General features: G+C 39.8%; 1 protein-coding gene across 1 annotated transcript in view; it reads right to left on the minus strand.

Annotated features, from left to right (window-relative positions):
- Positions 1-24,319, minus strand: part of fhad1 (forkhead-associated (FHA) phosphopeptide binding domain 1) — a 38,093-nt gene that overhangs the window by 13,000 nt on the left and 774 nt on the right. The window contains exons 2-19 of the mRNA XM_060932732.1: positions 22,490-22,696; positions 22,030-22,204; positions 21,770-21,864; positions 19,375-19,602; positions 19,065-19,188; positions 18,442-18,572; positions 18,268-18,345; positions 18,082-18,186; positions 16,643-16,750; positions 16,478-16,546; positions 16,252-16,404; positions 14,596-14,791; positions 14,428-14,498; positions 14,247-14,339; positions 8,764-8,853; positions 4,222-4,476; positions 3,990-4,101; positions 1,446-1,539 (exon numbers count right to left, since the gene is read on the minus strand). Coding sequence (XP_060788715.1) covers positions 1,446-1,539; positions 3,990-4,101; positions 4,222-4,476; positions 8,764-8,853; positions 14,247-14,339; positions 14,428-14,498; positions 14,596-14,791; positions 16,252-16,404; positions 16,478-16,546; positions 16,643-16,750; positions 18,082-18,186; positions 18,268-18,345; positions 18,442-18,572; positions 19,065-19,188; positions 19,375-19,602; positions 21,770-21,864; positions 22,030-22,204; positions 22,490-22,696 — 2,384 coding nt within the window. The remainder of the gene's footprint in view (positions 1-1,445; positions 1,540-3,989; positions 4,102-4,221; positions 4,477-8,763; positions 8,854-14,246; positions 14,340-14,427; positions 14,499-14,595; positions 14,792-16,251; positions 16,405-16,477; positions 16,547-16,642; positions 16,751-18,081; positions 18,187-18,267; positions 18,346-18,441; positions 18,573-19,064; positions 19,189-19,374; positions 19,603-21,769; positions 21,865-22,029; positions 22,205-22,489; positions 22,697-24,319) is intronic.

Raw genomic sequence — 24,319 nt, forward strand, 5'->3', positions numbered from 1 at the left:
CTAGTTTCTGTGTGCTGATTCACCACTCAGATGTTCTCTAGGAACCTGCACAGATGGTTGCCCTCTCACACAGTGCATAGCCTTCAGGTATTTGGACAGTGAATTTGCCGCTGTACACCATCACAATGGATTTGAAATGAAGCAATCAAGATGTGACTGAAGTGTAGACATTCAGGTTTAATTCAAGGGGTTTAATAAAAATGTCGCATTAATTGTTTAGGAATTACAGGAATATCATGGCTTAGTGGTTAGAGAAGCAGCTTTGGGACCAAAAAGTTGCTGGTTCGATTCCCTGGATCAACAGGAGTAGCTGAAGTGCCCTTGAGCAAGGCACCTGCTCCCCAGGCTGCTCTGGGTATGTTGTATGTTGCTCTGGATAAGAGTGTCTACTAAATACCTGTAATGTACAGCCATTTTTTGTCATATATTTCATAAGATCAAAAGTAATTGGACGAACTTACATAAAATGATACTTATATTTATCATTAAGTATTTGGATATAAAGCTTTTGCAGTCAGTGACCGCCTGAAGTCTGGAACCCTTAGACAACACCAAATGCTGAGTTTCCTCCTATGATGTGCTTTCCCAGGCCTTTACTGCAGCCACCTTCATTTCCTACTTGTTTGTGGGTCTTTCTGTTTTGTCTTCCCTAAGTGAAAAGCATGCTCAATTGGCTGGACTGACTCAGCCATTTAGGAATATTTTATTTCTTTGCCATTAAAAAAAAAAAAAAAACCCTCTTGAGTTGCTTTTGCAGTGTGTCATTATCCAGCTTTACTCTGAAGTGCCTATTAACTATTGAGGAATTACAGGCATTTTTTCACATAGTCCTATTTTCACAGGCCCGAAAGTAGTTGAACAAACTAACATTATTCTAAATATAAGGATTATTTTTAATACTTGGATGCAAATCGTTTCCAGTCAATGACCACCTGAAGTCTAGAACCCATACACAACACCAAATGCTGAGTTTCCTCCCATGACATGCTTTCCCAGACCTTTAACTGCAGCCACCTTCATTTCCTACTTGTTTGCGGGTCTTTCTGCTTTCAGTTTTGCCTTCACTAGTGAAAAGCATGCTCAATTGGCTTGAGATCAGGTGTACAGAAGCAAAATTACAAAAATTGTGTCACTGTTCAAATATTTACTTTAACTTTCTTGAGTTGAGTGATACCATGCTAAAGAAAAATAAATTTCAGCTATACTTTAAATGGCCAATTAAGCTATTTTATATTAAAGCTCATTTAAATTAAAGCTTTAAATTTAAATTTAATTTAAATGAGCGAAAATTTAAATTAAAGCTACAATAAATTAAAGTAGCTATTTTTTAGGTCCCACTGGCACTAGGTTCAAACATAAAAATGCCAACACCAAGATGAAAAAAATGGCATTGTGATGTGAATTTCTGATTGAAATAGTCCATTGTATTTCCAGTTCCATTTTACCTGAGGGATGTCACTGCCTGCTTCAGTTGCTCTTGCTCATTTGCTTGCTCTAACGAAACACTGGGTTTGACATCCTCCGTCTTGTTAAGTGCCTCTATGGGACATTTAAATTAAGACAGATTTTATTATACACATGAGACTTAAACCATGAGGTTAATAGGACAATTAATGCAACATCACGTTTAGACCCAATATAACTCTGGGGTCTTAGCGTCAGTCCTGTGAACCTACTACCTTGCACAATTTCCACAACACAATGAGGAAAAATGATCAACCATGAAGTATTTCATAAATCAGACCTGGTGTATTGGGTCGATGGTAGTCACAGCCTTAGATAGGTCATGGAGTGTCTGCTATCTTTTCCACACTTTTCTTTACTACAAGCTTCAGGATTTTGAAAGTTGCAAATCTGATTCAGGTTCTTGACAGATCCATGCATATGCACTTCTGCGTACCATTTTCCAGTGTGAAAACAAGCTTTTGAAGATTGCAAGATAACGAGATTTTATGAGCAAGATACAGTGGTGCTTTTAAGTTTGTGAACCCTTTAGAATTTTCTATATTTCTGCATAAATATGACCTAAAACATCATCAGATTTTCACACAAGTCCTAAAAGTAGATAAAGAGAACCCAGTTAAACAAATGAAACAAAAAATATTACACTTGGTCATTTATTTATTGAGAAAAATTATCCAATATTACATATCTGTGAGTGGCAAAAGTATGTGAACCTCTAGGATTAGCAGTTAATTTGAAGGTGAAATTGTGTCAGGTGTTTTCAATCAATGGGATGACAATCAGGTGTGAGTGGGCACCCTGTTTTATTTAAAGAACAGGGATCTATCAAAGTCTGATCTTCACAACACACGTTTGTGGAAGTGTATCATGACACAAACAAAGGAGATTTCTGAGGACCTCAGAAAAAGCGTTGTTGATGCTCATCAGGCTGGAAAAGGTTGCAAAACCATCTCTAAAGAGTTTGGACTCCACCAATCCACAGTCAAACAGATTGTGTACAAATGGAAGAAATTCAAGACCATTGTTACCCTCCCCAGGAGTGGTCGACCAACAAAGATCACTACAAGAGCAAGGCGTGTAATAGTCAGCAAGGTCACAAAGGACCCCAAGTTAACTTCTAAGCAACTGAAGGCATCTCTCACATTGGCTAATGTTAAGGTTCATGAGTCCACCATCAGGAGAACACTGAACAACAATGGTGTGCATGGCAGGGTTGCAAGGAGAAAGCCACTGCTCTCCAAAAAGAACATTGCTGCTCGTCTGCAGTTTGCTAAAGATAATGTGGACAAGCCAGAAGGCTATTGGAAAAATGTTTTGTGGATGGATGAGACCAAAATATAATTTTTTGGTTTAAATGAGAAGCGTTATGTTTGGAGAAAGGAAAACAGTGCATTCCAGCATAAGAACCTTATCCCATCTGTGAAACATGGTGGTGGTAATATCATGGTTTGGGCCTGTTTTGCTGCATCTGGGCCAAGACGGCTTGCCATCATTGGTGGAACAATGAATTCTGAATTATACCAGCGAATTCTAAAGGAAAATGTCAGGGCATCTGTCCATGAACTGAATCTCAAGAGAAAGTGGGTCATGCAGCAAGACAACGACCCTAAGCACACAAGTCATTCTACCAAAGAATCGTTAAAGAAGAATAAAGTTAATGTTTTGGAATGGCCAAGTCAAAGTCCTGATCTTAATCCAATCGAAATGTTGTGGAAGGACCTGAAGCAAGCAGTTCATGTGAGGAAACCCACCAACGTCCCAGAGTTGAAGCTGTTCTGTACGGAGGAATGGGCTAAAATTCCTCCAAGCCGGTGTGCAGGACTGATCAACAGTTACCGGAAATGTTTAGTTGCAGTTATTGCTGCACAAGGGGGTCACACCAGATACTGAAAGCAAAGGTTCACACACTTTTGCCACTCATAGATATGTAATATTGGATCATTTTCCTCAATAAATAAATGACTAAGTATAATATTTTTGTCTCATTTGTTGAACTGGGTTCTCTTTATCTACTTTTAGGACTTGTGTGAAAATCTGATGATGTTTTAGGTCATATTTATGCAGAAATATAAAAAAAATTCTAAAGGATTCACAAACTTTTAAGCACCACTGTATAGTCTCTAGAGAAGTTCACAGGATTTTGTCTTTCAGTTATTAGGTGAACTCCAGCTTCTGTCTGCTGACTGTATTTTTTTTTTAAACCATCAGTGATGGGAAAACAAAGATGCCCACAAATGTTTACAGAGAGGCTACAGGAAAAGATTTGGTTTGTTATTTGGAATGTCAGTCAAATGCATGCTACTTTGAGCATTCACTAGTTTTCTGTAATGAAATAGTATCAAGTGCAAGAAGTAACAAGACTAGATATCATGAAACCTATGTGAGGCACTGACTCCCTAATACTGGAATTGTAAACCTCATATATAATTTATATTCTTTATAATACATGTCATTTGACAAAAGTGTAGTAATTTTCACATGCAGAGCTCAATCGCTGTGCACACTTTATCGTGAGCACTCCTCACCTGTAAGCTGCTGTGTTAGTGAGTCTCTCTCTTCCTGCATCTGTCGCGCTTTCTGCAGTGCTGAGCTCATTTGCTCCTCCAAGGCAACAATGGTGTGAGCATATTGCCGTACCTTCATTTCAATTCATGAAGTTGGTTTAAACTACTTTCCACACATGTATAAACACATGCATATTGTACACCAAAGGGATTTTCAGTATTCCAAATCTGCAACAAAAGTGAAACACTGTACCTGCACCCTGTACTCCTCAATCTCCACTCTGGATCTCTCTCTCTCTTGCTCTGCTCCTCTCTGCAAGGCCTCCTCTATTCTTCTCCTCCACTCATCCTCTCTTACCTCCTCCTCCTGCATTTTTTTTCTCCACTTCTCTTCTTGCAGCTCTACTTTTTTAACCTTTTCCCTCAGTTCAATTTCTCTTTTCTCTGCTTCCTCCAGTTTGGTACTCCACTTCAGCTCCTGCATCTCCATCTCAGAATGTAAAACAGCCTGAAAGATAGATGTTCTACAGATGTTAGATGATAGCACTAGAGGATTTCCAGAACAACATAAAATGTTCATGCTTTACGTTAAGATTCCCTTAACTAACATTATTTACTACAGTACTTCACATACAGTAAAGTAGCTATGGCCTGAAGGTTAGACAAGCAGCCTTGGGCCCAGAGGGTTGCTGGTTTGATTCCTGGGACCAGCAAGAAAAAATGTGAGGCACTTTCCCCTCCCTCTGTATCATGGCTGAAGTGCCCTTGAACAAGGCACCTAACCCCCAACTGCTCCCTGGGTGCTGTAGCATAGCTCTGGGTATGTATGTGTGTGTGCTCATTGTTCACGTGTGTGTTCACTGCTTCAGATGGGTTAAATGCAGAGGAGGAATTTCACTGTGTTTGAGTGTACATGTGACAAATAAAGGCTTCTTCTACTTAACATTTTAAAATAAGAAGACCGAGTCATCTATATCCCCCGCCCTATATACCAACTATATACCAAGTTTCAAGATATTATTTGTCAAATTTTTCAAGTTCTGCTGCAGGAAACCAACCCTACCTCTTTACACTGACCTCAGCAGCCCATGGCATAAGCCTACCAGACCTTTGGTCCAGGTGAGCTAAAAATAAAAATTTCTCACATTTCTTATTATCAAAAGGTACATATACATTACTTAATCAACACATAAACCAACTTTCAAGACCATACCACTCATAGTTTTCAAGTTCTGCTTCAGAAACAAAACCTACCCCTAAGACTAACCTGAGAGACTAAGTCTGAAATTGTTTCCATGGAAACATGAAAAATTTAAATTTCTTAGTATGAAAAGGCACATCTACATCACCGTATTAACCAGGTTTCAAATCCGTATCATGAATAGTTTTGGATATATGCGCCGGAAACAAACATTGCTCTTAGAAACTAAGTTAAAATCTATTTTTTATGTAAAAATTTGAAAAAAATTTTTTCAAAAAATCCAAAATAGCAAAAGGCACCAGTTCACATGTTGCTTGATATGTATACAACGTTTCATGAAGATATCTTTAGTAGTTTTAAAGATATGGCCGGAAGCAAAAACGTGACCGGACAGACAGATGGATAGACGGACGGACGGAACCCGTTTCTATATCCCCTGCCAAACTACGTTTGGGTGGGGGCTAAAAACAAAACCATCAGCATTAATAATGAATGTTAACCAAATAAGAGTTAATATGTATAAATTGATGTTTGTTAATAAAATGTTAATGAAATACACCTTTGCTGTCTAATCTTTGATCCATGACTAAAAATAAGTCCACATAAATTAACAAAAAATACATTCTAGCATATTCCAAAATGTTTATAATTTACTGAATTCTGATCTTCAGGTGTACTTACTGAAGCTTGCTTTTCAGCCTCACTTCTGAATTTTGACAGTTATCAACCACAAGCATGTTAATAAGGTGTTCGATCATATTAGTCATTTTGGGCTTAATTTTACAAATTTAAACATTTGTTTTACAAAATATAAACATTTGTTTGTGTAGGTGTTTTGGTTATTTGTGTTATTTAGTTAATTATTAAAATAAACATCATTAAATAAGAGTATTAGTTGTTCTGTTAAAGGGATAGTTCGGGATTTTTGACATGAATCTCTATGGCATCCCCATCAATAGTGTCGTGCAAACACACTGACTTACCCCTGACAGCATCCTGTGAGTCCAGTTCTTGTCCAGTTTTGGTCCAGACGAAAGTAGTCCGGCAAGTTTGTTGGGGTCACGAAAGTAAAACGTTTTTCGTCTCAAAACAGTATGTGTTCAAAAGAGTGATATATTTGCATCACAAAACCGTTGTCAAATAAAAAGTCAGACCTCGAAATTGCTTGGCACTATTTTCTCTCCCTCGGTATCACTGCGCGCTGCCGCCAGGTGACAGCGAAACGCAGACCCACTAAGCTGGTGGGAGACCAAGGCTGCACTCTATCCACGGCTTACACACGTGATGGCATGGAGGATGTGTATAGTGGCAGCATCTGTCCCCCCAGAGAGGATCTTTTCAAAAGCAGGACAGATTATAACTGAGAGGAGAAATAGAATCAGAATTAACTAGTTAATCGCAGCAATTAAAGGAATAGGTAGGAAAAGGAAAGCGCAAAGACACCGCGCAGCGCCTGAAAACGGGTTTTCAGGCGCTGCGCACCCGTTTTCAGGCGCTGCACGGTGTCTTTGCACCTGCAGCGGTGCTTTGCCTGTGCTGTGGCTGAAAATAGTTCCAGATATAAATTGGTCTAGTAAATCCCTTCGTGTTAATTTGCATTGATATGTGTACTCGATGTGAATGTACAAGTCATGAGAAATAATTATAAAAAATCTTGAGTTATTTAATTCACTTTTGCAACGACAATGCTAGCTGGACACGCCGGATTACAGCGACTACGCTAACCGGGACGTTTATAGATCAGGACAATGGCTGGGTCGGCTACAAAACGCTTTGGCTCACTCATCCAACTCTAGGGACTGCAGGGACTGACTCAATTTCATCTGGGGGTGGCGTATTCCTTTAAATCAAAAATAAAATCTCAGGAGCCGTTTGGGAGCCGAAAGAGCCGGCTCCTTATAGTAAGAAGAGCCAAAAGAGCCGGCTCCCGAAAAAGAGCTGAAATTCCCATCACTAGTAAACAATGAATGAAACAGCCATGGCTGTCACCTGGCGGCAGCGCGCAGTGATAAGAAGGGAGAGGAAATAGTGCCAAGCGATTTTGAGGTCTGACTTTTTATTTGGCAACGGTTTTGTGATGCAAATTTATCACTCTTTTGAACACATACTGTTTTGAGACGAAAAACGTTTTACTTTCGTGACCCCAACAAACTTGCCGGACTACTTTCGTCTGGACCAAAACTGGACAAGAACTGGACTCACAGGATGCTGTCAGGGGTAAGTCAGTGTGTTTGCACGACACTATTGATGGGGATGCCATACAGATTCATGTCAAAAATCCCGAACTATCCTTTTAAGGTTGATTAATAGCGGAGCTCCAGCGGAGCACCATACCGTACCTAAGAAAAAACGGTAAACCCATCAAGTCGATTTTTTTGTGGTGTGTACGTGTACCACCAGTCATACACACCGCCTAGTGGTCAGTGTTAGTAATTACCAGTCATACACACCGCCTAATGGCCAGTGTTAGTAATTACCAGTCATACACACCGCCTAGTGGCCAGTGTTAGTAATTACCAGTTATACACACCGCCTAGTGGCCAGTGTTAGTAATTACCAGTCATACACACCGCCTAGTGGTCAGTGTTAGTAATTACCAGTCATACACACCGCCTAGTGGTCAGTGTTAGTAATTACCAGTCATACACACCGCCTAGTGGCCAGTGTTAGTAATTACCAGTCATACACACCGCCTAGTGGCCAGTGTTAGTAATTACCAGTCATACACACTGCCTAGTGGTCAGTGTTAGTAATTACCAGTCATACACACCGCCTAGTGGCCAGTGCTAGCCAGTAAAGAAATAAAACAAAAGAGACTGGCTATGATATAAGAAAATTCTACAACCCAGAAACAGATGGGAGCTCCGCTTTTAGGCAGTGCCTAAATCTATATATTACTTAAGTTCAGGGGTTGTTAACTAATGCTAACTTGTCATCATCGTCACTGCTGAAGCCGATCCAGGCTTGAGGCAAACCATGTTTGGTTGACTTGGCTAGAATTGCAGTTGGGTGGCCAGTTTCTTTCTGCACACACTCTCTCTCTCTCTCACACACACACACACACACACACACACACACACACACACACACACACACACACACCCCTATGGACACACACACCCCTATGGGCAATTTAGAGTAGCCAGTTAATCTAACTGCATGTCTTTGGACTGTGGGCGAAACCGGAGCACCCGGAAGAAACCCACACAGACACAGGGAGAACATACAAACTTCACAAAGAAAGGCCCCTGTCAGCCACTGGGCTCAAACCCGGAACCTTCTTGCTGTGAGGCAACAGTGCTAACCACTACACCACCGTGCTGCCCCTAATATGAACTAATGGTGTTAAATAATGCTAGTTAAGGGAACATTAATTAATTAATATAAAGTGCTGCATATAACATAATTAAAAATCTATAAAAAAACAACAACAAATCAAAACAACAAAAATAATCTGACATACACTTCAGTTGCGAATCAGTCCAGAAACTGGAATGTTTATTTTACAACAGATGCATGTGTTTTTATTTGGGTGCAAAATCACTTACGTAGTTTACCTGCTCACTTATCACAGAGTACAAAGTTTTGACTCACTTCAGCTTTTCTGGCTGCCTCCAGATCAGTGCTCATTTTCTCCAGCTGCAGTTTCACAGTGTCCTCCATCTTTGCCTGTGTTTCCTCAATCTGCACCATTAAACACAACCAGAGAAATGTGAAAAGGATTACACGGTTTGAAATTCAGTTTAAGGAGCATATTGCAATTGCTAAGGTCATCTGCCTTTGAGGTAAATTGCAATCTAAATAAAAACACATGCATCCATCTTTCATCCCAACTGCTGCCAGACTTTTCAATGACAGCCCGGCGTAATGTAGCACTGTTCCTCAATGTCACCATCACCTTTTTGTCACTTTGTCACTTTATTCGCATCTCATCACCATCATCTACTTATGCTGTGGAACAGTATTGTAGTCAAGTCACTAAACCTCGAGTCTGAGTCCAGTCTCGAGTCCCCAGTGTTCAAGTCCAAGTCATTAAAAAATTTTTCGAGTCGAGTCTGAGAACAAGACTCCAACTGCACCATTTGACAGTGGCTGTTTTAGCGCCATTAACGTTAGTTTGTTCCTGAACTTGACGTATGAACAGGTGAATGTGCATTCTGTTTGTCAGGGAGTGCGAAGTATTCTGTCAGAGATGGTTGGGAGACGGATGTAAGTGCAGAAGGTGTTTTATTAATACAAGTGAAGACAGGTAAACAATCCAGAACGGCAGGCAAAATCATAAAACGGTGAAACAGGCAGTAGGTCAAGCGAGGCACAAACAGGCTATCGTAGACGAGGCAGAATCAAAGACGAGAAACAGGAAATCAGGGATCAGGAAACCAAACAAGGAAATAAGGCTCAGTAATGTGTCAGCAACGCAACTCAATACTTCGCAAAGTAAGTGTGTTTGCACAGTTTTTATATAGGTGTGCTGATTGCACCTTAATCCTGTGCAGGTGCAAGTCATTTACGGCGCGTGCGAGAGTCCACTTGGCGCTCGCGCTGTCCGGAGTGCTCCCGAGAGTCTATCTGATGCACGCACCAAGGTGTGCAGGTGTGATGTTCTTGCACAAAATTAGTACAAAAATTCATTCATTCATTCATTATCTCTAGCCGCTTTATCCTTCTACAGGGTCGCAGGCAAGCTGGAGCCTATCCCAGCTGACTACGGGCGAAAGGCGGGGTACACCCTGGACAAGTCGCCAGGTCATCACAGGGCTGACACATAGACACAGACAACCATTCACACTCACATTCACACCTACGGTCAATTTAGAGTCACCAGTTAACCTAACCTGCATGTCTTTGGACTGTGGGGGAAACCGGAGCACCCGGAGGAAACCCACGCGGACACGGGGAGAACATGCAAACTCCACACAGAAAGGCCCTCGCCGGCCCCGGGGCTCAAACCCAGGACCTTCTTGCTGTGAGGCGACAGCGCTAACCACTACACCACCGTGCCGCCAGTACAAAAATTAATGTAGATATAAATATCTTATGCCAAATTATTATGGGATGCTACAAAAAATAAAGAAAAAATCCAAGTCCTCGTCTCCAATTTATGAGTCCGAATGCAGTTAATGCACGAGTCCAAGTCCAAGTCAAGTCACAAGTCCTTAAAATTAGGGCACGAGTCAGACTCGAGTACTACAAGCCTGCTGTGCAACAATATTACTATTTGGTACAATATCCTTTTCATTTGCAAGGATTTTCTTATTCATGTCTCACTCTCATAATTGTTGTGTACAATTATGTTTATAGCCTGTGTTTTTTTTTTTTGTCATTTATTGGTTACTGTACACACATATTCCATCCTTGTTAGTTATATTATGCTGTGCAATAATATTCACTACTGGGTGCAATATTTTTCTATTTGTATTTCAGTTGCCAGTATTTAATTAGTGCAATATTGCTACTTCAGGTGAAGTACTACTCTTACTTAAGTTACATTCTTATTTTGTTGTGCACATTACATACATGGCCCATGTTTTTCCTTTTTTTTTTCCTTTTTTTTAATTTTATTTTTTTAATTTTTTTAATACATTTATTGCACTCTTTTGTTACTGTCTATTCCTGACTCTTTCTATCTGTGAGTTGCTGGAACATAATTTCCCCACTGAGGGATGAATAAAGTTTATTTTATCTTATCTTAATCAAATCCAACAAGATTATGAAGCATTCCTCTTCCCTCTAGCCAATCCCACTCTGTCTATTATATTCCACACACCAAGTTTGACAAGAAGACAGAGTCATCTATATCCCCCGCCCTATATACCAACTGCAGTATATACCAAGTTTCAAGATATTATTTGTCACATTTTTCAAGTTCTGCTGCAGGAAACCAACCCTACCTCTTTACACTGACCTCAGCAGCCCATTGCATAAGCCCACCGGACCTTTGGTCCAGGTGAGCTAAAAAATTTAAATTTCTCACATTTCTTAGCATCAAAAGGCACATACTAGTGCATCTCAAAAAATTAGAATACCATGAAAAAGTTCCTTTTTTTCATAATTTAATTCAAAAAGGTAAACTTTCATATATTCTATATTCATTACATGTAAAGTGAAATATTTAAAGCCTTTTTTGTTTTAATTTTGAAGATTATGGCTTATAGCTCATGAAAATCAGAAATCCAGTATCTCAAATTATTAGAATATTCCCTAAGATCAATCAAAAAAGGGATTTACAATACAGAAATGTCCAACTTCTGAAAAGTATATACACTCAATACTTGGTTGGGGCTCCTTTACCATGAATTACTGTATCAATGCAGTGTGGCATGGAGGTGATCAGTCTGTGGCACTGCTGAGGTGTTACTGAAGCCCAGGTTGCTTTGATAGTGGCCTTCAGCGTATCTGTATTTTTGGGTCGGGTGTTTCTCATCTTCCTCTTGACAATACCCCATAGATTCTCTATGGGGTTCAGGTCAGGCAAGTTGGCTGGCCAATCAAACACAGTAATATCATGGTCAGCAAACCATTTGGTAGTAGTTTTGGCACTGTGGGTAGGTGCTAAGTCCTGCTGGAAAAGGAAATCAGCATCTCCAAAAAGCTCGTCAGCAGATGGAAGTATGAAGTGCTCTAAAATCTCCTGGTAGATGGCTGTGTTGATTTTGGACTTGATAAAATACAGTGGACCAACACCAGCAGATGACATGGCACCCCAAATCATCACAGACTGTGGAAACTTCACACTGGGCTTCAAACACCTTGGATTCTGTGCCTCTCCACTCTTCCTCCAGACTCTAGAACCGTGATTTCCAAATTAAATGCAAAATGTACTTTCATCTGAAAAGAGGACTTTGGACCACTGAGCAACAGTCCATTTCCTTCTCTCCTTAGCCCAGATAAGACACTTCTGACATTGTCTCTGGCTCAGGAGTAGCTTGATATTAGGAATGCGAAAGTTGTATCCCCTTTCTTGAAGATGTCTGTTTGTGATGGGTCTTGATACACTGACACCAGCCTCAGTCCACTCCTTGTGAAGCTCTCCCAAGTTCTTGAATCAACTTTTCTTGACAATCCTCTCAAGACTGCGGCCATCCCTGTTGCTTGTGCACCTTTTCCAGCCACCCTTTTCAGCAATGACCTTTTGTGGCTTACCCTCCTTGTGGAGGGCATCAGTGATCATCTTCTGGACAACAGTCAAGTCAGCAGTTTTCCCCATGATTGTGGTTGTGTGTACTGAACTAGACCAAGAGATACACTGTGTTCATACTGTTTTACTCAAACTCGAAATGAAATATTCTAATATTTTGAGATGGGGTTTTTTTTATGTTTTTGTACTGTATGCCATACTGATTAAAATTAAAATGGAAAAATGCTTGAAACATTTTAGTTTATGTGTAATGAGTCTATAATATATAACATTTTCACTTTCTTAAATAACTGATGGAAAATATTGAACTTTTTCACAATATTCAAATTTTTTGAGATGCACTAGTATACTGTACATTACTTAATCAACACATATACCAACTTTCAAGACCATACTGCTTGTAGCTTTCAAGTTCTGCTCTGGAAACAAAACCTACCCCAAGACTAAGTCTGAAATTGTTTGCATGGAAACATGAAAAATTTTAATTTCTCAAATTTCTTAGTATGAAAAAGCACATCTACATCACCTTCTTAACATGTATACCAAGTTTCAAATCCGTATTATGAATAGTTTTGGATATATGCTCCGGAAACAAACATTGCTTTTAGAAACTAAGTCAAAATCTATTTTTTCTGTAAAAATTTGAAAAATATTTTTTTCCAAAAATCCAAAATAGCAAAAGGCACCAATTCACATGTTACCTGATATGTATACAAAATTTCATGAAGATATCTTCAGTAGTTTTAAAGATATGGCCCGGAAACAAAAATGTGACCAGACAGACGGACAACCAGGCAGACAGATGGAACCAGTTTCTATATCCCCCTCCAAACTTTGTTTGGGTGGGAGATAAAAATGAACAATAGAAATATGCATCTTTATTTCAGCTGAGAGTCAAACTAACATCAGGTCCAGAAAATGTAAAACAGAAGCCTGAAATGAAGAAATTAGTCAGATCCACTGTGATACAATATGGTTTTGTTTTTCAGAATCAGAATCACTTTATTAATCCCCGGAGGGAAATTCAAATTTGCTTTTAACAGTACTATCCTTAGATAAAAGAATCAAAGATCACCGCTCATCTGTGGCAAGGTGCAGGATTAAGTGAAAACTTTGAGTAAATAGAATACAAATCCGCACACTTGAAGTCTGTGCAATGATTTCTTTACTGAGATAGCAAGCTTTTGGTCGCTAGACCTTCATCAGGCAGAGTGCATAGTCCAACAAACAGTGCTGAATTAATACATCTTAATTAGGAGCACCTGTAGTCAGTGCTGCAGCCACTCTGTGTCAGTAGAGCATCATGGGAAATGTAGTAAAAAATAGTCATGAAACATATACAAAAAAGAAAAAAGAACAAGTCCATGCTGTGTACACATCAGGCTCCCGCCATCATAAAACAAAGCATAAACAGTTCAACATTCAATAAACAATTCAAAATTAAATAAATACACTCATGTCAAAACCTTGTTTAGACCTGATGGTTGTAGTGCTTCTAATGTATATATCCAAAAAAGTTCCCATTGGCATAACTTCTTGTCAACGTCACCCCCTCTGTGTAAGGTGACTTGTTCTATACCTCTAAATCTAAGTGAGGAAACAGGATGTGACTGATCATTAAAATGACAGGCAACAGGATAGTTTACATCTTTCCTCCTAATAGAACTCTTATGTTCACTAATTCTTTGTTTCAGAGGGCGGATGGTTTTACCTATGTAAATTTTATCACATGGACATGTTAACATATAGATAATATTCTTTGTGTTACATGTGATGATCCCCCTGATTCCAAAGATTTTCCCAGTTCTATCAGTACTATCCTTAAAATCATATGATTTTAAGTCCCCGGTTTGCTGAACTGGAATAAACTTATCTGTGTTCCAGGCCACTGATACCGTATTGGCCATGATGTGATGTCACTATGTGTCAGTAGCTTCACCTGAACTTTCTGATGCGTCTGTTCCATAGTCTCCTGTTTGATCTGCATATCATCAGCTCGGTCCTCGTTCTCGTCAAGCTGTTTCTTCTCTGCCTGTCATACACATTAAATTAGTTGTGTGCTGATGTTTTACACGAATAAAGTCTTTCTTAGTTTTCACTCTAAAAGTATACATTCAAACCTGTAGCCTCCTGAGCTGTGACTGGGTCTCCTCGTGCTGCTGGCACAAAGTTTTTACAGCACCTGAGACGCCTACGGCAGCAAGTGAACACAGACACTGTTGGAAATGCTTTATCGTCAACTCAAATTGTATTATTTATTTGTGGCTCACATTCTCCTGATCTCTTACCTCCAGTGTTCTCGGACACCTCAACCCCTGTTGCCAGCAGTGTGTCTGCTGTGTCCTGTAGCAGTGTGTGTAGATTGGTCAGGATAGAGAGTGTGTGAGTCTGAACCCAGCTGATTGCAGGACACACATTCTCATCCTGTAGAGCAGATATCTGGCTCTGCATGGCATCCAGCAAATATACCGTTTGTACATTACTCTATGGACAGTGGAAAGAGTGAAATATATCCATTACACTCTGGATTACTATCTCTGTTCCATTACAATTTGTACATCAATTCAGTATTTTTAGAACTACTTTATTGCAATATTTTTCATATAATATTATATTTGCTTTAAAAAAAAAGCAAATATAATTATTAGGATAGCAGGACGTTACGGTGGTTAGCACTGTTGCCTTGCAGCAAGCAGGGTTCTGGGATTGAACCTGACAGTTGATCAGTGCCTTTCTGTGTGGAGTTTGCATGTTCTCCTTGTGATTGTGTGAGTTTCCTCCCATAGTCCAAAGACATGGATTATGTCAACTGGCTACTCTAAATTGCCCATAGGTGTGAATGATAGAGAAAGAGACAGCTATTCACATCATGTTAGGCCAGTGACCTGTGATTAGCGACCTGTCCAGAGTGTACCCTGCCTCTCACCCAGTGCCACCTGTAGCTGGCTCCAGCTCACCCGCAATGGATAAGAGGTATAGAAAATGAATGAATGAATGAATGAATATCATTAAGGACCCATAAGGGTTATCATACATCAAATGCAAAAATAAAGAACAAGATTGTGGCTATTGGTTATGGTAATATATTTGGTGAATCTAGTATTTAAGTTTGTTAGATATTCTATTGCTGTTAATTAGCTGTTACGTTACTTTATTCATATTTAATAACCACAGCTGGGTTTTTGCTCTAATAGATAAATATAAATAAAATTATCAAAAAAAAATGCTATAGATAAAGTGTTATAGATAAAATAATTTAGTCTAATGGCTCTTATTCATCAGAGTTATATAGAAACAAGAGCAGATTTGAATGCTTGGAATAGCATGTGCTCAAATCTGGGTTTGATGTCATAGAACATTGAATCATGTCGTTGATTTGAGCTTAAGTGATATATCAGCTTCTGGAGTCTGGAAACAAGCACCTTTAAAATACAAACAAACAAACGAATGAATGAATGAATAATATTATTAATTTTTTAAGGAGCTTGTTTCAATAATAATAATAATAATAATGGGTGACACGGTGGGTAGTGGTTAGCACTGTCCCCTCACAGCAAGAAGGTTCCAGGTTCAAACCTCACGGCCAGCAGGGGCCTTTCTGTGTGGAGTATGCACATTCTCCCTGTGTCTGCGTGGGTTTCCTCTGAGTGCCCTGGTTTCCCCCAAAGACATGCAGATTAGGTAAAATACCCAGCCACTGGGTTTGTACAAGACAGTGCATACTTAGTGTTGGTCCCAAGCCCGGATAGATCGGGGAGGGTTGCGTCAGGAAGGGCATCCGGTGTAAAACCAATGCCAAATCAAATATGCGGAACAGATCTGCATGTGGCAACCCCGATTGGGAGCAGCCGAAAGAATAATAATATTGTTATCATCATCGTGTCATATTCAGCATGAAATCGATGATAGTTTTTGTGTCTTTCCAATAGTGTATTTCGCAATACCTGAAATTCTGTAAGTCTGGCCTTGAGTTTCTCAGTGTCTTCTTCCACCACCCTTTGGTTCTCATTGTGTTGTTGCAGTTGTTGCTCTAATTCCTGCACGCTGGTGTTAATCACTTCATTCTGTTTCCTTAGCTTTGACAAACGATCCAATATCTACACAAAGACGACCATATTTATTCACTATAATCTGATGAATCTGAATGCAAATATAATTACTTTTCATTACCTCTTGTTCTGACACTGTTTCTGATGTGACAAGGACATGTTTCATGATTTGACTGCAAATGTGCTCAAGCTGAAAAGGAGATTAAGAGGTTATTATTTGCTACTAGTAAATGCACATTACATTTCCTGATTACAAAGCTTTCTTATTAAATTATCGGTCCCTCACCCTTGTCTGTGTGTGTCTTAATTCTGATTGCGCTTTCTGTTCTCTCTGGAGTGTTTGCTGCTGGAGTAACTTCAGTTTGCTCATCTCAGACTGCAGAGAGCTTTGCTCCTACACCACAACATACAAACACAGCAGTAAAACCATAAGAAGAGAATGCAATGTGTACATACTAAAGACATATAATAAATGTTCATTTGATATGGAGGCTTTTGTATTAAATATATCAAAATACTGTACACTGAAAGACCCATCAGTTATGTCTGGATAAGTAATGTGTATTATATATTTTAACAAACATTTAGTACCAACACAGTACTACATTATGTACAGATATGACAAGAATAGTACTCTTTTGTCATGAATCTCATCCATCCACGTGTCTTCAGTTATTGATACTATCCCAGGAACGCTGGGCATGAGATGGGAATACACCATGGATGGGGCATCAGTCCATCACAGGGCACCACACACACACACACACACACACACACACACACACACACACACACACACACACACACACACAAAACCCTAGGGGCAAATTATACTGCGCCATAACCCCAAAATATGGAGATATTGTTTTTAAATTCTTGCAAAAATCTGGAGCATATCTGGAGATTCTTTTTGACAATGCCATGACTGGAGAATACCCAGTATGGATTTCATCATATATGGGTAATAATTAATAGTTATTCCATGAAATCAAGTCGTACATGAGCTGATAGCTGACGAGGCACGTAACGCTGAGCTGCCTATATGCCATGTACGACAAGATTGAGCGGAATAACTGTTTTATTCTATCCACATTCACTGGATTTTGAGAAACAGGGCATTTTTATTTTTATTTTTTGCAAATCCGATAAATAAAACCTTTATACAAAACATCCGACAAAATCATTTCTGCTTAACAAACCAGTGAAATGACAGTAGCTATTTGTTAAAAACACTATAATAATAATAATAATTCTTGAAAAATAAACAAAGATACGTCCTTATCATCAAATACTTTTATTCTATATTTTGTTGCTTTTTTTGTATTTTTGGGTAGTTTTGTTTACGAGTAGAGTTTTTATTTCGTCCTTGGTTGGTTCAGCAACACGCTCTGCCATTTTGTTTTTCTCTACTCATGGTATATGAGCTGACAGCCCAGTAGCAGAGTAGCCAATCAGAACGTGTGATTGTAATTTTAAATATCCAGGAAACACCATCTTCAGATTCTGAGGTACTGTATTTTGCACAGTGTTAGTAGAGACAATCTGGAATGTTTATGGACAGTTGGAGGAGCAAGAAGGAAACCCATGCAAACACAGAGAGAACATGTAAAAACTCCATACAGACAGTAATACAAGCTCAGGATCAAACCGGAGACCCTGGAGCTGTGTGCCACAATGCGGCTCTATTATAAATACATGAATCAAAATTGAACTGTTTGGTCTGACCTGTGTCTTCTGGTCCAGTCTGTGTTTGAGTAAGTCTATCTCTGTTATCTGCTGCTTCACCTCCCTCTGTTTCTCTCTCAGAGTCATTTCCATCTGCTCCACAGTCTGCATGAAAATACAGATTTACTTTCAAAACTAAAGGATACGATTATGGTCCGAATGTCACATAAAAACAAGAATGTTCACCTTTTTGAGGGATTCTACCTCTTTTCCCCTGGCAAGAAACTCCTCCTGATTCATTTCAATCTCTTTCAGCTTTGACAGCTAGGAGAGAAGGAGCCACTTTTAAAAACAATGATATTTTTGAATACTTTGGAACTAAATACCAGAAGAGGAGGAGAAGAGAGAACAAAGTTGAACCTTATTAGCCATGTTACTAAGCTGAGCCTCCTTGTATCTCGCATCTTTTCTGAGATTGTCAACTTCAGCAGCCAGTTTTAATGCCTTTTTCTCCTGAGCCAACAGATCCGTCTGCATGCTGTTGATCAGTGCTGGAAAAATGAAGTAGCACTCGATTTCTTCACTTGGACTTAAGTCTGATATATTTTGATAACTTGTATAAATTTTAATTACTTGTTCCTTCACTTGTGTTTATACTTAAAATGACCTGGTGTGATTTTGAGGCTAAATCTTTGGGGCTAAATCTAATTTTGGTTTATAAAATATCGAACTGTACTACCCATTTAGGACTTCAGTCTGACTTGAGTATAATCTTTGGAGAGTGACTTGGACTCAAATTCAACTTGGTGTATTGATAACAGCTAAATTAAACAACACACGATCAAAGTAGCACATCTACAAAATGAACAATGGTCTAACACTGATTATTATAAAATATGCTCTAAAAAATTACTAAAAATGACTCCAATGTTGTCTGAGGATGGTCCGATTTTCGGAGTCATCCCGTGATCAGACATCAGGTTATGTGTCATGTATTTGGTCAGAGTAACAATGAAGAAAAGGTATATGCTCATAACTTCTACCTGCTGACTTGCTGTTTTCATTCTTCAGCTTATCCAGCTGTTTTTTAAGCTTGCTGATCCTCTGATCTCTCTCTTCTACAGCCTGGCTATTGAGCTCAGCAGATTTCGTCCGCATCTCCAGCATCTACACACATATTTCAGATGTTACACTCACAATTTTAGCTGAAGAAAAAAAAAGAGATCAGTATTTAACTAGCAGGTTTTGTTCTATATGTTTACACCAAAAAATGGAAAGACAGAGTAAGTCATCAAGTAAGGGAAAAAAAAACAAAAAAAACACAAAGAGCAACCTTAACACACAAGGCTCCACCTGCTCCTTTAGCTGTTGGATCTCCTCTTTTTTCTCCTGGATGTCTCTGGTCAGGTTGTGCAGCTTGTGTCTGATGTCTGGGCCATTCTGGTTGCTCTGAGAGAGCTGCAACTGGAGTGCTGACACCTCCTCCTTCAGAGCTGAGATCATACAATCTTTCCTTTGAGCTTCACTCTGAGACGACAACACACCACTCTGTTCCTCCCTACACCTTACCCAGCTTTCTTCCTATAGACAACAAGAGCTTTACAGAAATTCATATGTAGATTTAAATCCCTATTTGGCAAGCCAGAGATGACAGTGGCATAGGAAAAACTCCCTGAGACAACATGTCCTCATGTTTGATGGGAGGATTTGGGGTTGAGGAGTGGTAATTGCTGAAGACTGACGGGTATCACAGAACATAACAGACTTTGGGGGACATTACAACAAGCTTTCACTTAGTTCACCTACAGAGGGTATCCTAAAGATTTGCATTTCCCAAAAAGTTTATGCCCAAAGCTCACCCTTGCTTCAGTGGATAATCTCATGCACATCCTGCAGACTTATACCTTCTAGGAACTGCTGCTGTCATCATCAAGACTGTCCTATGGTTATTACCAAGCACCGATGGTCTTTATTCTTCTATAACTGCATACTGTAACAATTTACCCAGATGAATCACCAAGAACAGGATGGATTTCCCTCTGAGTCTGGTTCCTCTCAAGGTTCTTGAAACCTTGAAACTGCATACTGTAACGATTTACCTAGATGAGTCACCCAGAACAGGATGGATTTCCCTCTGAGTCTGGTTCCTCTCAAGGTTCTGAGAGGAACCAGACTCAGAGGGAAATCCATCCTGTTCTGGGTGATTAATCTGGGTAAATCGTTACAGTATGCAGTTATAGAAGAATAAAGACCATCGGTGCTTGGTAATAACCATAAGACAGTCTTGATGATGACAGCAGCAGTTTCTAGAAGGTATAAGTCTGCAGAATGCAGGTGAGATTACCCATTGAAGCAAGGGTGAGCTTTGGGCATAATCTTTTTGGGAAGTGCAAATCTTTAGGATACCCTCTGTAGGTGAGCTAAGTGAAAGCTTGTTGTAATGTTCCCCTGAATCTGTTATGCTCTGTGATAGCTACCAATCAGTCTTTAGCAATTACCATGCCTCAACCCCAAATCCTCCCATCCAGTGCAAACTGTGCCCTGTGTTAATCCAAAGCCCTAATGATGCAAGCATTATCTGTCTTCAGAATTCAACAAATGCCACTTAGACTTCCATTATACACTACACTCACCAGCCACTTTAATAGGAACTTGTTCTTGAGTCTAAAGATTCCCGTTCTTGGCTGGCAGGAGTGGAACCCAGTGTGGTCTTCTGCTGTTGCATGCTGAGATGCTTTTCTGCTCACCATGGTTGTAAAGAGTTGCTATATCCTTCCTGGCAGCTCAAACCAATCTGTCCATTTTCCTCTGACCTCTCTTATCAATAAGGCATTTCCACACACAGAACTGTCGCTCGTTCAATGTTTTTTTGTTTTTTTGCACCATTCTGTGTAACCTCTAGACATTGTTGTGTGTGAAAACCCCAGCAAATCTGCAGTTTCTGAAATATTCAAACCAGTCCATCTGGCACCAACACCCATGCCACAGTGAAAGTTACAGAGATCACAATTTTTCCCATTCTGATGTTTGAAGTGAACATTAAGTGAAGCTCTTGATTTGTATCTGCATGATTTTATGCATTGTGCTTCTGCCAAGGGATTGGCTGATTAGATAACTACATAAAACCATCGCACCCATATACCGGTCTTCCCCAAACTGTTGCCACAAAGTTGGAATCACACAATTGTATAGGATGTCTTTGTATGCTTTAGCAGTATAATTTCCCCTTCACTGAAACTAAGAGCCCCATACCTGTTATAGCAGGCCAATACTCCTGTGCAAAAAGCAAAGTCCATGAAGACATGGTTTGCCAATGTTGGAGTGGGAGAACTTGAGTGGCCTGCACAGAGCCCTGACCTCAACCCCACTGAACACCTCTGGGATAAACTGGAACGCTGACTGCACTCCAGGCCTCCTCACGTTACATCAGTGCCTGAGCTCACTAATGCTCTGGTGTCTGAATGTGCACCTCCCCATAGCCATGTTAAAAAATCTAATGAAAAGCCTTCCCATAGCAGCAAAAGGGGGGGGAGGACTAAATCTGGAAATCTGAAGGACTTCAGATGGGTGTGACTGTAGGGTGTCCACAAACCTTTGGCCATATAGTGTAAGTTTTGAAAAAGCAGGGTTTTTCCATTCTTTTCTCAGTACAGGGAAATGTGTTGAACTTATTGCTCATAGTGATTGTACATATGCTATAGATGTGTTAGACAAAGATTAAGTTGAAAATCACTGGAGTTGTACCCACCTTGTCCTGTAATAATTCCTGCATGCTTTGACAGCTCTGGAACAGGCTTGCATTTCTAAAAATGTGTCCTGGTCCTCTGCTGCTGGCCCAGCTTCCTATGGCAATATAGATCATTAACTATATTAATACGTATTACTGGAACAATTCCTCTCTCCATTTACTATCCCAGATAAATGATGGCTTTTACTCAACTCTCACTGTCACCAAATTTTAGGAATGAAAAAGAACGTTTTAATAATGAATTAGAACAGAACCACTACCTGGTCTGTGAGAGGAGGAACTGTATTCTGGAACATTTGTACCCAAACCGCTGCGTTTAGCTCCTGCACTCACAGGTCGAGTCCTGCGAGGGGGATGAGGAGTAACAGAAGAGGACAGAGCACGACTCCTTACTCTAGCTGGAGAAGTGGCCAACTGGATAGGCAGAACAGGTAGCTGAGTGAATATGGAAAAGAAATGGAACACCATAATGATGAAATACTAACAATATAAGAAATGGAACAGTTTCAGCAAATGTCAAAAAAGCAGGAAATACAGTCTTTAACTTGCTTCAAGACACTTTGCTGAGTCACATGATCATATAGTTCAAATGTTACTGATAGCTGTTACAGTTCAGACTTAACAGAATTAATCAAGAAATATTAAGAAAATTAAGAAATAATCTCATTGGGGACATATCGATACAAAACATTCTCCATGGTCTATATAAACATGTCTTACTGGGTCTGGTGGATCCACTAAAAGCTTGTAGGCTGAGCCTCCATAGCCAAAGTGAATCTCATCCCCTGGTGTAAGACGCACTGCTGCGTTGTGTATGTGACAGTCATTGACATAAGTGCCATGGGCAGAGTTCAGGTCATGAAGAACATAGAAGTGCTCCATCTCATTCCATTCAATAGTAGCATGGTGCTCATCCACACCACCATTCTATAGGAGTTAAAGTAAAGGACAAAGTCAGAGATCCTACCCATCTCTTTATGGACCAGTTAAATTCCCCCTTCCTTCATGAAATGTGGCCATATTTTGCTTGAGAATGAAATCTTTTCAGTCTTTGAGTTGAGTCTTAACAATGTCATAAGCATACGATCTCTATGCCTTTTTTATTACCGATTGTAAAGCCAACTCCATAATTATTAGCACCATTCATAAAAATGAACAGAAACCAAAATATAAAATGAGAAGCACCTGCAATTAGTGATAAACATACAGTGACATTATTTTTAACACAAAATTTTTTTAATGAAATGTGAATCATTTTCTGAAATACTTTTAAAATGATCAGCACCTACTGGAGAGAATAACAGCACTAAGCCTTTTCCTGTAATGCCTCAGCAGGTTGGAGTCATTTGTAGACGACTCATGAACCACTCCTCCATGCACAACATGTCAGGCTCTATGTTTCCACAACAATTACTGCATTCATTTAAATGTCTGTTTAGGCTCAATGTACAACCAAATCTCAATTTTCTGGAAGAGGCAATCTCAGATTTGGGGCTTAAATATCTCGCCCTCTGTGAGAATTCCTAATCAGAGCATTTTCTCCTTTTTTTCTCCCAAAATAATGACAATTTATTTGTATTCATTTTAAATATTATTGGTGCAAATTTTGCCACATATTTTTTACAAGCCAAGCTGGTTTTCTTTTGCTCCCTCACAACAGTGAGACACACAGTGTGTGTGTGTGTGTTAGACTTGTGTCACATCCAGTATTCCCAGGATATGCTCCAGATTCACCACAACCTCCACCAGGATAAACTGAAGACGAATGAATGAATGAAGTTGATTTTCATATTGTATACGTGGAACCTGTAAATAGCTTCTGGTCCTTTATGACCCGCCACACCTACTTAGATCAAAAGGGGCAGGCTATCTACTGGTACCTCATATAGTGAAGGCTACATCAGGGGGCAGAGCCTTTTCTTACAAAGCCCCACAGTTATGGAACAGCCTTCCAAGTAGTGTTCAGAAATCAGACACAGTCTCAGCATTTAAGTCTAGGCTGAAAACATCTGTTTAGTCAAGCCTTTTGTTAATAGTGTTTATGAGGTAAAGGTGTAGATCTGGAGGGTCCTCAGACATAGAATGTTTTGGTAAACTGGGATGTATGGATGCTGTCAGTCCCCCACTCGCTTGCTCACTCGAGCTTGTTGACGGTGTAGTGGTTGCTGCTTTATGTCCCGGGGCTCCTTGACGCCTGTGTTACCTTCTAGCTCTCCCCTTTTAGTTATGCTGCCATAGTTAGTTTTGCCGGAGTCCCTGCTTGCACTCAGCACAAAATGTATACTGTTTCTACTTATTCAGGTGACATTGGGCATACCTAACAACCTGTGTGTCCCCCCCCCCGTCTGTCCTTCTGAGTTACATGTCAATCCTGAGTTTGAGATGCTGACCTCTCCTGCTCCTCGGACCTGCCTGATCCATCCTGATGCCCTATGTCTGGCTGGAGTCTCATCACATCGCTCCTGTGGAAGACGGCCCCATATGGACAGTTGAAAGTCACACTTGGAAGACGCTCTGGACACTTACAGTAATGCTTTTATGGCTGAGGAC

The sequence above is a fragment of the Neoarius graeffei genome, chromosome 10 (assembly GCF_027579695.1).
Source record: "Neoarius graeffei isolate fNeoGra1 chromosome 10, fNeoGra1.pri, whole genome shotgun sequence".
NCBI classification, from domain to species: Eukaryota; Metazoa; Chordata; class Actinopteri; order Siluriformes; family Ariidae; genus Neoarius; species Neoarius graeffei.